The following is a 14,423-nucleotide window of genomic DNA, read 5'->3' as shown; positions in this document are numbered from 1 at the left end:
GACAAAGCTAATGAAACATGTTTACCGTTTGTATCGTATGCTTGTATAAACTTTCCATTATGCTTGTAGTCATAAACGCTCAAACTAACTTTACCCTTTCTCCCTCGTATCTGATAGAATGTATTTTCACGAGGAACGAAGAACAAATTCTTGAACTCATGACCGTTGTAGTTTGTTATCTCAATAGTTTTCGTCATTTATATAAAAATAAAATAAAAAATAAAATAAAAAATAAACTTAAAAATTAATGATATCACCACCCTCACACGTATGAAAACATAGCACAAAAATAAATTTAGGGTAGAAGGTTAGATCTAACCCGATTTCTAACCTCTTTTCTACCCTGTTGAATTCATTGCTTTATAACTCTCTTCCTTGGTTTCTTTTTAGTTGCTTTCTTCACGTCTGTCTCCAACTTGACTGTCTTTCTTCTTCGGCCGTAACGATACCAGTTACTTCCACCAGTCAATGGGTCAAATGGTCTTTCGTAAGGGTTTCCATACATTCCATAGGGACCATACGGAAGAACTACTGGTGGAGAAGAAACATTTTCTTTAGTTCCATCGAATCTATTTAAATGCATTGTTTCACCTTTCATCTGGTCATTAAAGTCTTTTGCGTGTTTTGCAAACTCATCGTCCTTTCCTAAAGCATTTTCTGACTCAGTCGCAACCAAATTGGATGCTTTATTTATGAGCCCTATTTTATTTAATCTTAACTTCTTTGCAACCCAGCCTCCAATCTTCCCTTTATTTGCATCTAATGTCTTCGAAACCCTTCCTCCACTCATTTTATTTACTGCGTCATAAGCTCCAAGTGCTTTTGCTCCAAATGCTAATGCTTTTGTTCCCATTGCGCCTAAAGCTACCCAAGCTACCATTTACACCATATTAAAATCATCTCTCTTCAATATTATCTCATAAAAGTTCTCGTTACTGGAGAAAGTCAATGAAACATAAACATTCTCACGGGCTTCGCCCTCACCGCTTTGCGGTCTATCTAACTTATTTCTTATATCATCTATACGCTTCAAAATGTCTGAACAATTGCTAACATCTTCTACAACAGTTATTTCATCATGAATGACCTTCAAGAACAAGCTCATTTAATATGCTATTAAAATCATTTCAATAATGAGTCCATCCTTTCCGTCTTTGGGTAGCACAACATCTTTCATTGAAGAAGGTTCGACAAGTCTTATGTTAAACTTACTGACAAAGTTTGTTATACTATAGTGCTTCGGCGGCGAATACATGTAGTTTGAAAGACATAATATAGATTTTTCAGCAAATTCACTTATACTGGATTTTATAACAATGTTCTCACGAGACCAAATACCACCAATTGACAATCTTGTAAGCAATCCTGCTGAACCTTCAACTGTAAACGTCGATGGTAACATTCCACGAAGGTCATCTATTGACATCGTTGAGTCACTGTATTTAAATATTTTCTTAAAGCAATCGTCATTATCTAACCATGCAATAGCTTTGAAGTTTTCATTCGAATATACATCTGCTTCATTAAATGTAAATCCTGACTTCTTTGCAGAGACGACTTTAAAATCTATTGTGTTTGTTTCAAAATTATATGCTATGCTAACTTCTGAAGGTAATGGATGTCCTTCCGCAGTAAGTTGTTCTCTCACTACCGTTTGAAGCTTTGTATTAAAAACTTTCATGTCATCTCCTGTATCTAAGTTCACATACACAGCAACAGGAAAACTATCTTGCTTCTTTGTTTCATCATTATATCAAAACATTAAAGTTCTTCAATAATATTGTTCTTCCTGCTGGAATACTTCGAACCTGTCTGATTTCAATAGCTTTCTCACCTCCTACATACTCTACCCAGTGTCTTGGATATTCATAAGTATACTGACTTTCTTGAATTTTGGTTGGTTTCATCATAACATGTTCATAGTATATCTTTATACTCTTGTCAGTTAGACTCGGTGCTATGTTCTGAATATTTCTGACTTGCATTTTTAATGGAGATAAAATGAAGCATTTAATACATGACGTAGATGAAGACATGAATGAAACTACAGACAAACTTAACTCTTCTCTTATTCTTCCTTTCAGCAAAGGATATGAGTTCTGTTCAAATGGTGTGTATTTCTATTGTGGAAAGATGGGTTCAGGTAAGACATTTAACCTCATTCGTCATATACTCATAACAGAACGTTTAGGAAATGACTCATTTATGACCAAATCATTATATCAGCAACTTCAGACTCTATGGACTCAACAGCGAAAACATTTATGTCAAAAGTTCAAGCCTCTGTCGTTAAAGTTCCAGACAGTGAACTCATTGAATTTCTTCAACGTTACATTCGACGTAAGAGGAAATATTATGCCATCGTTGAATTTATACAGTCAGGAATGCAAAAGACTTCTGAGGAGATGGAAAGAATTATTGACAAACACCACTTACGTCAGTACTCAGGAGTTTACGATATGAAACGACTGACAAACTACATTCTATCAAAACTTTCAAAATACCCTTCAAAAAATATCCATCAAACACTTTATTAGTTTGTGACGACTTCGCTGGTAAAGGTTTAGTGTCAAAACCAGACTCACCATTAGCTAACATCATTACTAAAGTCAGACATTACCACTTAACTGTAGCAATACTTATGCAAACATGGAGGTTTTTAGCTTTAAACATAAAACGTCTCATAACTGACTTCGTTATCTTTCAAGGTTTCTCACGCTATGACATTGAACTCATTTGGAAACAGTCAGGTATAACATTACCTTTTGACGAAATTTGGGAAGCATATAAGTCTCTCATCTCTCCTCGTTCATACCTTGAGATTCATATCATGACTAATACCATTAAAGTCAAAAATATTCCATGGGAACGACCAACATTGTTTTAAAGTTTAACCTTCAATTGACTGATGGTAAACAAATTCCATGCATCTCTGTCGCCATTTCTGTTAATATTTTTGCTGTCATTCATATCATCCACTTCCCCATCCGTTAGCTTTTGAGGAGATGCGTTAGAATAGCTGTTCTTAAATGATGGCTTTTCACCTTTGAGAGCATAAACTCTATAACTTTCTGCATACTTTATGTTTGAACCTCCTGAGCCATCATTGACATAAATTTTTATAGGCTTCCACCCTTTGTTCATGTTCCTGCTTCTTCCCTTAGCTCTTTTGTTCAGTAGTTCTACATCTTTATACACAGCACCTGTCTCAGTGAATTCAACAATATTTTCATTCGTTAGCTTTACATTCAAACCCTTGTCGAGTATATTGTTCATTTCATACATATAAAAGGTTTTTATTCTATATGAAATGAGAAGCAAATCCATCTTAGCTGGTGCCGTTAATGTTCCAATTGAACCAACATCAAATGTTGACTCACGAACGACAAACAATATTGTCATAAAGAACTATAGTTCAGAGTGTTTGAAAGAAAAAGAACCAGAACTTAAGTCGGGACCTTCGGTCTTGGAGCATGGCGCCGTGAATTTAAACACAGCTTCAAACGCTAACGCTACATCAGATGTTAAGTTAGAGTATCCACCACTGGACCAAATTCTTTCAAGAGAAGCCAACGACAACCCTTACACAAATGTTCAAACAAATCCTTCAGATAACGTAGACCATTACCTTCTTCAGTTATACCAAACAATTTTACTCAAAGACGATAAGAAGCTTTTGACAAATCTTATAAGCAAGAACCAAATAATTCTAACAAAGGAGGACCTTGAAAATGTTATCTCACGAATAACAGGGAAACAATGTGTCATTGACTATCTCGACCCTGAAATCGAATGCTGTGGTCAAACTCCACTATTCATGAAAATAGGTAACATCCGCATCATTGAAACACCAGGAAGTACAGGAGTTGAGTTTAAGTATAAATATTCGAACGAGTATACAAAACTATCTACTGACTATAAACTTTGTTTGAAATATGTTTTAGTAAATTAAAGCAGTCAGGACCTTCGGTCTTGGCGCTTTGCGCCGTCAGTCAAAAAAATTTCAAGTTAGCAATTTGTAATATCTATCCAAAACTTCTTCAACAGTATCGAACTCATCTTCATAATGCAAACCTAATCTTATTGACTTGGTGCAGTTTTCACTAACACAATATTTTTCTGTTCTCTTGACTGACATAACTAATTCATTTGTTTCATCAAACAGCAACAACCAAAGTTCATGACCTAATACATAACATTCATACTTTATATTTTTAGCTCTGAGTTCTCTTGTAAGCTGTTGCATTTAATATTTTCTAAAAAGTCAACTTCAACAGTCATTCGCACTGGTGCCTTCAGTTCTACAGGCTCTCCTTGAAAGTCAACAAGTCTGAATTGCATGTCTTTCAAATTATGAGGACTAATGCGAACCCATTTACCTAAATGAGTTGCTATGACAGGAACGTTTGGAATGAACATTGAATTGACTGCATAACAGAAGGATTTATATTCTACTGAACCTTTACTATTAACTCCTGAAATGCCTGTGACATTAGCTATTTTAGACTCAATGTACAAACAATTGCCATAACATACGTATGGAACAGATTTCATCTCAATCGTTTTGTCAACACTTTTCAAAGGAAATGTCATATGGTATGCACCCAAAAGAAGTTGTACTCTATGACTCATTCGTGTTATCTTAAACTCCTTCGCATAACTGAACTTCAATGTTCCCTCAGAAGAGAGTTCGACATCTATGTTGTCAATAGTTTCTTCATTTATGAGAGCATTTAACACTCCAGCAATTTTATCTTTTCTATACCCAGCTCTGTTAGGAAATGTTATAACACTTCTTTTGTCATCTATTTCAATCTCTATGAAATCTGTTTCATCTGTTATGACAAAAGTTGCGATAGTATTGAAGTCAACAACTCTGAAAGCAAGCGCTTCATTCTGAAGACCTAAGTTTGTTTGTAGCTTTACTGTCCCGTATTCGTTTGGGTCTGTACTTTGCAAATAGAACAACATTTTATTCTCATTAAAATATGACTATTGCTGCATATGCGTATGAAACAAATGAAGCAAGAAGAGCACATGAACTAGTAAACGAAAACTCAACTTTAACCATTGAAGGCAATGATTTAGTCATTGACGATGGAAAAACTAAAAAAGTCATTGATTTCGATACTTTTAACACTTATGACCCATTCATTACAACAAGCAAGGTTCCCATCATAAATGATGGAACGGTGCAATATATAAATTCTACAGTAGATGCCTCATTAGTGAAAGTATTAAATGTTCTCATTGAATTGTTAAAGAGCTTTCGATTTGACGACAACATTAAATGCTTAAAGAATTTAGTCATGAATGAGAAACAAATTCTCGGCGTTGCTGGTAGCAGTAATGATGTACACCTTATGACATTATAATATTATAACGAACATAAAGATGAACTGAAAGGAGAGAAGTGTGACACTGGACCTCAAGGACCACAAGGAATACAAGGAATACAAGGAATACAAGGACCTCAAGGCGAAAACGGTTTGGATGGTGAAGATGGAAAGGATAGAAAAACTGCTAAATCATGGATATGGAACCTTATAAATACTGGTTTAACAGCTGCTTCATATGGAGTTCTTCAATACCAAATCGGAAAGATATGGGCAGTACTTGGTGAAGAAGTTTTAAATGACGTTAAAAATGCTTTGAACTTCATTTCAAATGGTTCGGATACTATTAAAATTTATCTGGTTGGATGCAAGAAACAAGGAGTCAAATAGATACTGTAAGACGTATAGCAAACAATGCACGTACGGGATTGGATACTTTACGAGAAGCACAAAATACACTAAAGGAAGCAAGTGATATTCTTGGCTCAGTATCAGACATGCATGAAGATTGGCTTAAAGGTATTGACAAATCTTTAAAAAATCACAGTCAGTCTATTGCTGACTACAAGAAAAGTATAGATTTTTTACATAGTGCTATGGACGTACATGATGGAAGCATAAGGAACTTACTTAATGCTAACAATAACTTACCAGGAACTATTAAAGCATTTATAAAGTCCTTTGTAAAACCTGGTGCTCTAACATTTAGGTCTTTGAGAGCAAGAGCATTGAAGTCAAGAGATGCAGAAACTCCAACAGAAACCTACAGAAGGAACTGAAACAACAGAAACTCCAGAAGAACCACCAAAACCAACGGCAAATGAAATATTGTTCGAATATTTTCCAAGGTACTCTGTTCTCATTGCATACATTCAAGAAATACTTAAGAAAGCAGACTTGACTTTAGGAGATGATGAAAGTTCTGTATATCTTTCGTTCCAATTTCAAATAGCAGAACTTTTGAGACAGATATGCTTAATGTATGACAACATCTCTGATTTCACAAGATATGATGACGACCATGACCCCGAACACGGTGAAGAAGAAGTTTTACAAACATCCATTAAGACAGGAAAGGTTTTAACTCAAAGTCTCATTATTGACACCAAAGATGGCGAAGTGGACGTTCTTCAAGAGCTGAAGAAAAATACTTCTGAAGGAGGTGGTGGTAGGCATGAACTTGAAATAAATGAGATAGAAGAGAAATTAACCGAAAAAGCAGATAAAAACCATGTTCATTATATAACTTCAGATGAACAGATTATAACGGACTACCATGGATATTTAACACAGGATGAAAAAGTGAAGACGGAAGATGTTAATGAAAGAAGATATAAATACATTCGTGCTAAAGGTTATGACATACACTGTACTGTACAGTATGACACAGGTAAAGCACCAGAAGCATTTGGTTATAACAACGAAATTTATGCTTCATACTTCTTTGTTAACGGTGTATTAGTTGAACCAAGATTTACATTGAGAGTTAAGGCAAAAATAACTTTTGAAGATGCTATTAAAAGTAAAGCCAGCAAAGATGAACTTGAACCAATGAACAAAGTTTTGAAATCTCATAAACACAATATCTCCGATATAAATGAACTTCAAGCTACATTAAATAGTAAAGCTGACAAAGAACATACACATAAATCCTTCACTACTGTTAGAGGAGACGACATAATATTGAACTATACCCTTGGTTCAAGTGCACCTTTAGAGAATCCAAGTACAAGCGTAAAAGATACACTAAACTCCTTAAATAGTAAATGTATGAACATTGAAGGTCATGTCAGAAACTTTGAAACACATGAACTACCAGCAATGTTAGATAAAAAAGCAGATAAAGAACATACACATAACTCCTTCTCAACTGTTGCTATAGAAAGTATTGAAGGAACGGTTGGCGGAACTGGTGGGGATGCATTATATTATAAACCTCCTAACTTTCCACAAGGTTTAACATCGAATGAAAACATAACAACGAAGAAAGACATTAGCTGTAAAAATGTTTATGTCATGGATGATGAAAATAATGTTAAATTCACTGCTCAAGATTTATATGATAAGAAAGCAGACAAAACAGAGCTTCAAACATTAAAGACTGAAATACTTCAAACATTATATCCTATAGGCTCTATTTATACGTCAATGAACTCAACAAATCCAGCAAGTGTTTTAGGTTTTGGTACATGGCAGCAGATTGTAAACAAATTCTTATACTGTGCTAACTCTTCAAAGCAAACAGGAGGTTCGAAGAAAATTAAAGAAGCAAACCTTCCACCGCACACTCATACAGGAACGACAAACTTTTCTGGCGACCATAGCCACTCATTAAGAGACCACCCATTATACAACTCAGAGTATGAAGCTGGCAATGACGTTTTATCTCCATCTTATAACAATTCAGCAAAAAAGACTTTTCGACCAACTGAACCGGGGGGAAATCATGTCCATACTTTCACAATAAATCCAACAGACTCGGGTGCAGATTATATGCCGCCATTTGTGACTGTATTCGCATGGTACCGCGTTCAATGAACGCGCTTGAGCCTTGAATAAAATCTTTAACTTTACATAAATGATCTTGAAAGAAGTATTCGAACAACATCCATGGAGGTCATTTAAGAAGTTCAATGAAGCTGCAAAGAGTTGGGGATTTACTAACGGAGCTGAAGTGAAAAGGTTCTTTGACAAAAATGTTGTACATCAAACAAAAATAAACCCTTACGACTACTTTTTACCAATTTACTCCAACACTCCTGACGCATACCAATTTGACACTCTCATTCAAAGCAGAAAAGGAGGACATAAACCATTCCTCATCTTCATTAATGTTAACACTCGTAAAGCATATGCATATCCAATGAAAAATAAAGGAACTCATGAAGTTTTAAGAGTTTTACAAAAGTTTGTAGCAGAACATAGCCCAAGTACTTTAACATCAGACCAAGACAGTGCATACCTCAGCAATGAAATCACAGATTTTCTCATTAAGCATAACATAACTCACTACACTACTGAAGACCATAACCATAACATACTCGGCATCATAAACCGCTTCATAAGAACGCTCAGAGATTTAAACCAAGAGCGAGACTTTACCGAAGAAACAATGAAACATTTTCTCGAAGTATATAATTCCTCAACACATTCTACAACAGGACATACACCAAATTCAATGACACAACAACAAGAAGAAAAGTATATACAAAAGAAACGAAGCCAAACACAAAATATCAGAAATTCAACACAATTTACCCTCATTCCTGGTACAAAAGTTCGTGTAGTTCTTGACGACAAACCGTTGACAAGGAAACGTTTAAGGTTAAGTAGAAACTATTATATCGTAGACTCTACGCAAGGTAATGGATATCTTATAAAAGCTGCCGACGACTCTATTGCGTTTTACCCTCGTCACAAATTAGTCGAAAGTAGTAATGGCAAACTTGCTGAAACCATTGACGAAGCAAAGCGAGGAGTGGTTATTGAAATACTTGGCTACAACATAAACGATGACACTTATAAAGTAAGATATGAAGGAGGCGTTGAAGGTGTTATACCATCTAAGAACTTGAGAGAGTCAAAGCCAACACATCTGGGACCATTAGAGCGGGAGTACTGGAAAGACAAAAATAAGCCAGAAAGAATAAGAAAATTCTTCTAAACTTTTTCATTAGATGTAAATCAGACATGAATGAGAACAGTCATGATATCATTAATGGTACCATTTATTTTTGTCATAAATTTACACCAAAAATATATTTTAGGTGAAGAGGTGAGATCTCACCTGTTTTCTCACCTGTTTTCTCACCCTCATGATAATTCTTCTAAACTTTTTCATTAGATGTAAATCAGACAAAGCATTTACCAGAAAGAATAAGATAATTCTTCTAAACTTTTTCATTAGATGTAAATCAGACAAAAATATAATTGAGGTGAAGAGGTGAGAGTTCACCCGGTTTTTCACCTCTTTTTTCACCCTCGCCGCTTAGCGGCTCAGATTGCTTTAGCTTTCTCGTGAATTTTCATGAATTTCCTTAAGATAGAAAAAATAAAGTTAGTTTTATTTTTATTTATTTTTTTATTTTGTATAAAAGATATGATTTCAACAATCGGCACAACAACGATTCAAACAACTACAGCACCAAACTCGCTAGTCATGAATCCTACGTCAATGTTGGTAGAGATGAAAAGCTTTATTCCTTCTTCATATACTTTTGAAACAGAAATCCAGAAGATAAAGCAAGAACTTTTAACAAGTAATTTAGACTGTAGTGCGAAAGATGAAACAAATGAACAGTATCTTTATGAAATGGAGGACCTCATCGACCATTTGCCTAAACTACCTGAAATTCAGCAGCAAAAACTAACTATTCCTGAATTCGACGAAATTGAAGTCAAAGCAACTGACTCAGTAGAAATTAAGAAATTCATACGTAAAGTAAATTATGAATTCCTTGGTTTTCATTGCAACCATAAAGTTATGGACAAAGATTGCGACATGGTTTATAAAAATATTTCTGACCTTTACAAATCCGAAGAATTTAAGACATACGATAACTTTGTTTCATTAGTTGCAAAATGTGTATGGCAGATAAGAGATAAAGATAGAAGAGGCAAAGTATGGAATGAACAGATAAAACCAGCAGCTTTTGAGTTAAAGAAAACCATTGACGCCTTAGTTGTTCTAGCTGGTTTTATTTCAATGTATAACGCAAAAACGATGCCGCAATGTTCAAAATGTAAAGCAGCAATAAGAAAATATAACTACTCAGTCAAAGAGATAGAAAGAATGCGAAACGACTATGCAGACTTAAAGAAAGAAGCAGAAAAGCCAGCAGAAGATAAAATGGATATGTTGACATTTCTTAATAAAAACTATCCAACAGCAGAAGATTTCCTTCTGTCTGACGTCAAGAAGAAATATAAAGAAACCTTCGGCATTGTTAAAACTTTTGATATCCTCAGCGAAGAAATAGAAGCTACAAAACTGTTTAGGATTTCAAATATACATCGTACAATTCATGTAAAACGCTTGTGAAAAAAGAGGTGAAAAAACAGGTGAGATCTCACCTCTTCACCTCAATTATATTTTTATTGAATTCAGCAACAAAATTCTGAGTAAAATAATTTTTAGGGCATGTGTCAAACCGTTGTGTTTTCACAAAATTTAAAAAATAACGTTTACCATGTGAAACGTTTGTGAAAAAAGAGGTGAAAAATGAGGTGAAAAAAGAGGTGAAATCTCACCTCTTCACCTAAACATTATTTTTATTGAATTCAGCACAAAAATAATGAATTTCCTTAAGATATAGGGTGTCCAAAGGTGTGTTTAGCACAAACCTGAATACTGCGAATAGAAATAAACAAGTTACATATATATAAAGTTTATTTAAATATAATCACCATTGGATTCAATCACGCGTTCGCAGCGATCGATCCAAGCTTGAAAGACACGCTTTAAATCATCATGAGAAAATTGCTCAAATTGCTCTCTTACAAAATTTTCAAGATCATCTGGACTCGCGAATTCGCGTCCTTCAGCTCTCTTTTTTAGCGTGCCGAATAAATAAAAGTCAGAGGGTGCAATATCAGGTGAATAAATTGGGTTTGGAACAACTTTGACATTGTTTTCCAACAAGTAATTCATTACCTTATGACTTTTGTGAACTCTTGAATTATCAAAATGAATTGCAAACTTTTGTTTTTGTTGTTTGGATTTCTCAAACTCATCAGAATTGATAATTTGAGTAAGAACATTGTCAATTAGATACTGAGCATTCATCGTATTAGGTTTTTGAAGAATATCAATTGCGATGATGCCATTCACGCCCCAAAAAACCGACAACATCATCATTGGTGTGTCAATTTTTTTCTTCGGGAATGTTTGCGGATTTTCATCCTTCGGGATCCACATGATTTTGGCTTCTGTTGCATATTGAAATCAAGACTCGTCCCCTGTTACTAAAAAGCGAAACTTCTTGGATTGATACGCACCCAATATAGAGAGGAGCTCTTTCGAAGATTGGACTCTAGATTTTTTTTGAACTGAATTAAGGTTGTGCGGAACCCAACGTGTATACGCTAGTTTGTAGTTCAAATAATTGTGCAGATAATAACTGACTGTTGTATGTGGTATCTTTGTCATCTCCTCTATCCTTCTGAGTGATGCTCTTGGGTCTTCATCTAGCGCTTGAAGAATTGCTTTGATTTTTCTTTGATCCGGCGATTTTTTGTCAATTTTTATGATGGGCGCCTTTTTGTTCATGAAGTGATACATCCTAACATGATACGTTACAGTGGAATAGCTAGGAGCATCCATACCGAAGCATTTTACCAATGTCTCGTAGATTTTTTTACAGTCTTTGCATTTTTTTGCAAGAGCGAGGATGTTTTCTTTATGATTCATTAAAAAAATGAAAAAAATCCCGCCAAAATTTCCCGCGAAACCGCCTCTTGTCTCAAAATTCATTTTATATCCCGGCATGGCGCCAAAATACAACATACTCATCATATACATATATTCATATTTTTTATTATATATTTATAATCAGCATATATCTCCTTTAATAGTCTCATATAGAGCGCTGTGCTAAACGCACCTTTGGACACCCTATAGAAAAAATAAAGTTAGTTTTATTTTTATTTATTTTTTTATTTTGTATGTAAGAACAGAAATGTCAACATCAGAGAACACAACAATTGCTATCGTTCATGAAGCCATAAATGAAGAATACGAGTACATACAATATAACAAACAGTTACGTCTCATTCGTTCAGTCAAAGATGACATGTACCAAATGCAAAGTATAATGAATGCTCTTCGTTCTACAAAGCAAGCATATCATTGGTTTGAAAACCAACAGACAAAAAACTTTTAGAAGAATTTCCTCATATGATTGCTTCCCTCGGAAAACCGGGGGAAGAGATTCCGTATGAAAATCGCAAGAATTTGGCTCCTGGTTTGAAAGGTTATTATGTTCATAGACTTTTAGTAAATGCTGTAGCAATGTGGCTTCACCTCGTTATGCTTGTTATATTTTCATGATGTTAGATGAACTATATAAAGCAGAACGTGGAGAGATGGAAAAGAAACTTCATGCAAAAGATGAAGTCATTGAATCCAAAGACAAAAGCATACAGAAAAGAATACCGCGTTCAGTACCAAAAGGAAAGGAAAAGAGTTATAGGTATATGATTTATACTGAAGAGTTGGAGAAAGAAGAAGATAAAGATATGGTTATATTGCATTTAGTCAGAAGAAACAACAAGAGCTTTTATGACTTAGCTAAAATATATAAATCTGACAGAAACGGGTTCTATCGTGAAAACTTACCGATTTCAATGACACCGAATGAGCAAATAAAGGAAATTGTCAAAAATACTCTTCCTCAAACACACTATGACATCAAAGGTTGCACAATACTTACATTCAAAGAAGACTTAACATTACTGAAGGAAAAAATAACAGAATATTTCGATAACTTCAAAGAGGAAGAATAAAAAAATCTAAGCTAATTTTATTTTTTTTATAAAATTTTATCTCATATGAAAGAACATGAATTTAGAATATTCGGAACTCATGACAGAAGAAGAGAACGAACAACATGTAAAAGATTATGCAAAATTTCTGAAGACATACAAAGCATTTAAACAATATCTAAATGCTTCTAAAGATTATGCAAAATTTCTGAAGGTATATAAAGCTTATGAAAAAGCGTATGAAAAGTTTATACATTGGGGAATTGTTGTAAAATATCGATATGAAGACTAACCAAAAATATATTTTTGCTTAAATAGCTTCAGGGTCTATTTCTTCAACCATTTCACTTCCTTCGTCAATGTCAATAGAAGCTTCTTCAACCTTTGGTAAGAACTTTTGTATAACATCTTTGTTCGTTATTGTCTTCAGAGATGAAGGATAATATTTCACATTTGTTTCACCCTTCTTATATTCTTTCTGTTCGGAAAGATTTAAAGCAATACTGAAGAAGTCAATGTTAGAGTTCTTTATAACAGTATAGTGTATATCTTTGACATTCACGAAGAAACTCTTTTGTTTCAAAACTACTGCTAACTCTTGTGAAGTATAACGTTTGCGGTCAATGACGATAGCTAATGGTCTGACATACTGACCAAACTTAGATTCTTTCACAAACTTCTTGTTAAAGATAACATTAACATTTGAAGCACCATTGAACTCATTCTTGATGGCAGTAGCGAGAGCATTGTATGAAAAGAACTTGCAATCTTGCATGTGTTTCATTAAAATAAAAATATTAAATTATTTTGAAAAATAACTTAAAAAAATCTAATCTAATTTTTTCAAAAAATATTTTTTTTATTTCCTACTAAAGATGTATCGGAAGTTGTCTAAGTTAGAACACTCGGAAATAAAACAACTTCTTACAGAAGCTAATATAGATGTTGCAAAGCATTACGCAACAAACAAAAAAGCACTCGCTGACTTCATTAAAGACTATAATGGTGCAATAAGTTATGATAGAATTCATGAGTTCATAAAGCCGCAACGCGGCGAGGACGAAGTCCATGCAAGAGCATTTCCTTTAAATGACGTTGCTATTGACTTATATCATAGACGTTCAGTACCTCATGAAGTAAGAAGAGAAATGTTTGACATAACAAATGCAAACGTTGGTGAAACAAGAAGAAGAGACGACACACTGAAACAACAGAGAAGAGAGATGTTTAAGAGCGCTATAGAACAAGTTCGCAAAGCTAACGATGTCATTCGTTCCATTGACGACAAACCAAAAGAAGGTGAGAGATGGTTAAAGAAAGATGAAGAGAATAGGAAGAGAAATGTGAAGTCAGGCAATAGACTCATTGACTTTAACATCGAAGCTTTAGATGAACCAAAACAGAGACTACTTACACAAAACATTTCGTAAGGTTTTCATGAGACTCTTAGAGAAAATTAAAATAAACTCACAACAGAGATGGATGGTATGTTATAAACTTGGTGAAAGTATGAATGTTCTACGTTAAACCTCAATAATATTGGAACATTACTACATCAGCTCTTGAAGGAGAACTTTATATCAGAGATAGAAGCAAATGCTGGCA

General features: G+C 34.4%; 8 protein-coding genes and 4 pseudogenes across 12 annotated transcripts, besides 5 other annotated features; 7 read left to right on the top strand and 5 right to left on the bottom strand.

Annotated features, from left to right (window-relative positions):
* Positions 1-377: part of a terminal%2Cinverted (terminal inverted repeat of Maverick-1B transposon ID:TVAGG3_0146120) that runs on past the window's edge.
* Positions 1-14,423: part of a mobile genetic element that runs on past both edges of the window.
* Positions 1,109-2,036, bottom strand: TVAGG3_0146320 (annotated as a pseudogene). Its single transcript has one exon. A coding segment is annotated over exon 1 (928 nt).
* TVAGG3_0146310 (uncharacterized protein) lies at positions 2,884-3,285 on the bottom strand (the record flags this gene model as incomplete). Its single annotated transcript, XM_051224496.1, has 1 exon — positions 2,884-3,285. One exon carries the CDS (start codon positions 3,283-3,285, stop codon positions 2,884-2,886), a length of 402 nt encoding a protein of 133 aa, XP_051109482.1.
* On the top strand, positions 3,311-3,952 carry TVAGG3_0146300 (uncharacterized protein; the record flags this gene model as incomplete). The annotated part of the gene is made up of 1 exon (XM_051224495.1): positions 3,311-3,952. One exon carries the CDS (start codon positions 3,311-3,313, stop codon positions 3,950-3,952), a length of 642 nt encoding a protein of 213 aa, XP_051109481.1.
* On the bottom strand, positions 4,207-4,971 carry TVAGG3_0146290 (uncharacterized protein; the record flags this gene model as incomplete). Its single annotated transcript, XM_051224494.1, has 1 exon — positions 4,207-4,971. One exon carries the CDS (start codon positions 4,969-4,971, stop codon positions 4,207-4,209), a length of 765 nt encoding a protein of 254 aa, XP_051109480.1.
* TVAGG3_0146280 (organellar and viral DNA polymerase type B) lies at positions 4,989-5,375 on the top strand (the record flags this gene model as incomplete). The annotated part of the gene is made up of 1 exon (XM_051224493.1): positions 4,989-5,375. The coding sequence occupies one exon, from the start codon at positions 4,989-4,991 to the stop codon at positions 5,373-5,375; it is 387 nt and encodes a 128-aa protein (XP_051109479.1).
* Positions 5,702-7,874, top strand: TVAGG3_0146270 (annotated as a pseudogene). Its single transcript has one exon. A coding segment is annotated over exon 1 (2,173 nt).
* On the top strand, positions 7,915-9,000 carry TVAGG3_0146260 (integrase core domain containing protein family; the record flags this gene model as incomplete). The annotated part of the gene is made up of 1 exon (XM_051224492.1): positions 7,915-9,000. The coding sequence occupies one exon, from the start codon at positions 7,915-7,917 to the stop codon at positions 8,998-9,000; it is 1,086 nt and encodes a 361-aa protein (XP_051109478.1).
* On the top strand, positions 9,436-10,377 carry TVAGG3_0146250 (organellar and viral DNA polymerase type B; the record flags this gene model as incomplete). Its single annotated transcript, XM_051224491.1, has 1 exon — positions 9,436-10,377. One exon carries the CDS (start codon positions 9,436-9,438, stop codon positions 10,375-10,377), a length of 942 nt encoding a protein of 313 aa, XP_051109477.1.
* Positions 10,649-10,676: a terminal%2Cinverted (terminal inverted repeat of Mariner transposon ID:TVAGG3_0146230).
* Positions 10,649-11,952: a mobile genetic element.
* Positions 10,729-11,856, bottom strand: TVAGG3_0146240 (annotated as a pseudogene). The gene has a single exon. A coding segment is annotated over exon 1 (1,128 nt).
* Positions 11,925-11,952: a terminal%2Cinverted (terminal inverted repeat of Mariner transposon ID:TVAGG3_0146230).
* Positions 12,014-12,702, top strand: TVAGG3_0146220 (annotated as a pseudogene). The gene has a single exon. A coding segment is annotated over exon 1 (689 nt).
* On the bottom strand, positions 13,129-13,602 carry TVAGG3_0146210 (uncharacterized protein; the record flags this gene model as incomplete). Its single annotated transcript, XM_051224490.1, has 1 exon — positions 13,129-13,602. The coding sequence occupies one exon, from the start codon at positions 13,600-13,602 to the stop codon at positions 13,129-13,131; it is 474 nt and encodes a 157-aa protein (XP_051109476.1).
* On the top strand, positions 13,694-14,174 carry TVAGG3_0146200 (organellar and viral DNA polymerase type B; the record flags this gene model as incomplete). The annotated part of the gene is made up of 1 exon (XM_051224489.1): positions 13,694-14,174. A coding segment is annotated over one exon (481 nt), but the record flags the coding sequence as incomplete, so codon positions are not given.

This window comes from Trichomonas vaginalis, chromosome IV (assembly GCF_026262505.1).
Source record: "Trichomonas vaginalis G3 chromosome IV, whole genome shotgun sequence".
In the NCBI taxonomy this organism is placed as follows: domain Eukaryota; phylum Parabasalia; order Trichomonadida; family Trichomonadidae; genus Trichomonas; species Trichomonas vaginalis.
This window is presented reverse-complemented; position numbering and strand designations above follow the sequence as displayed.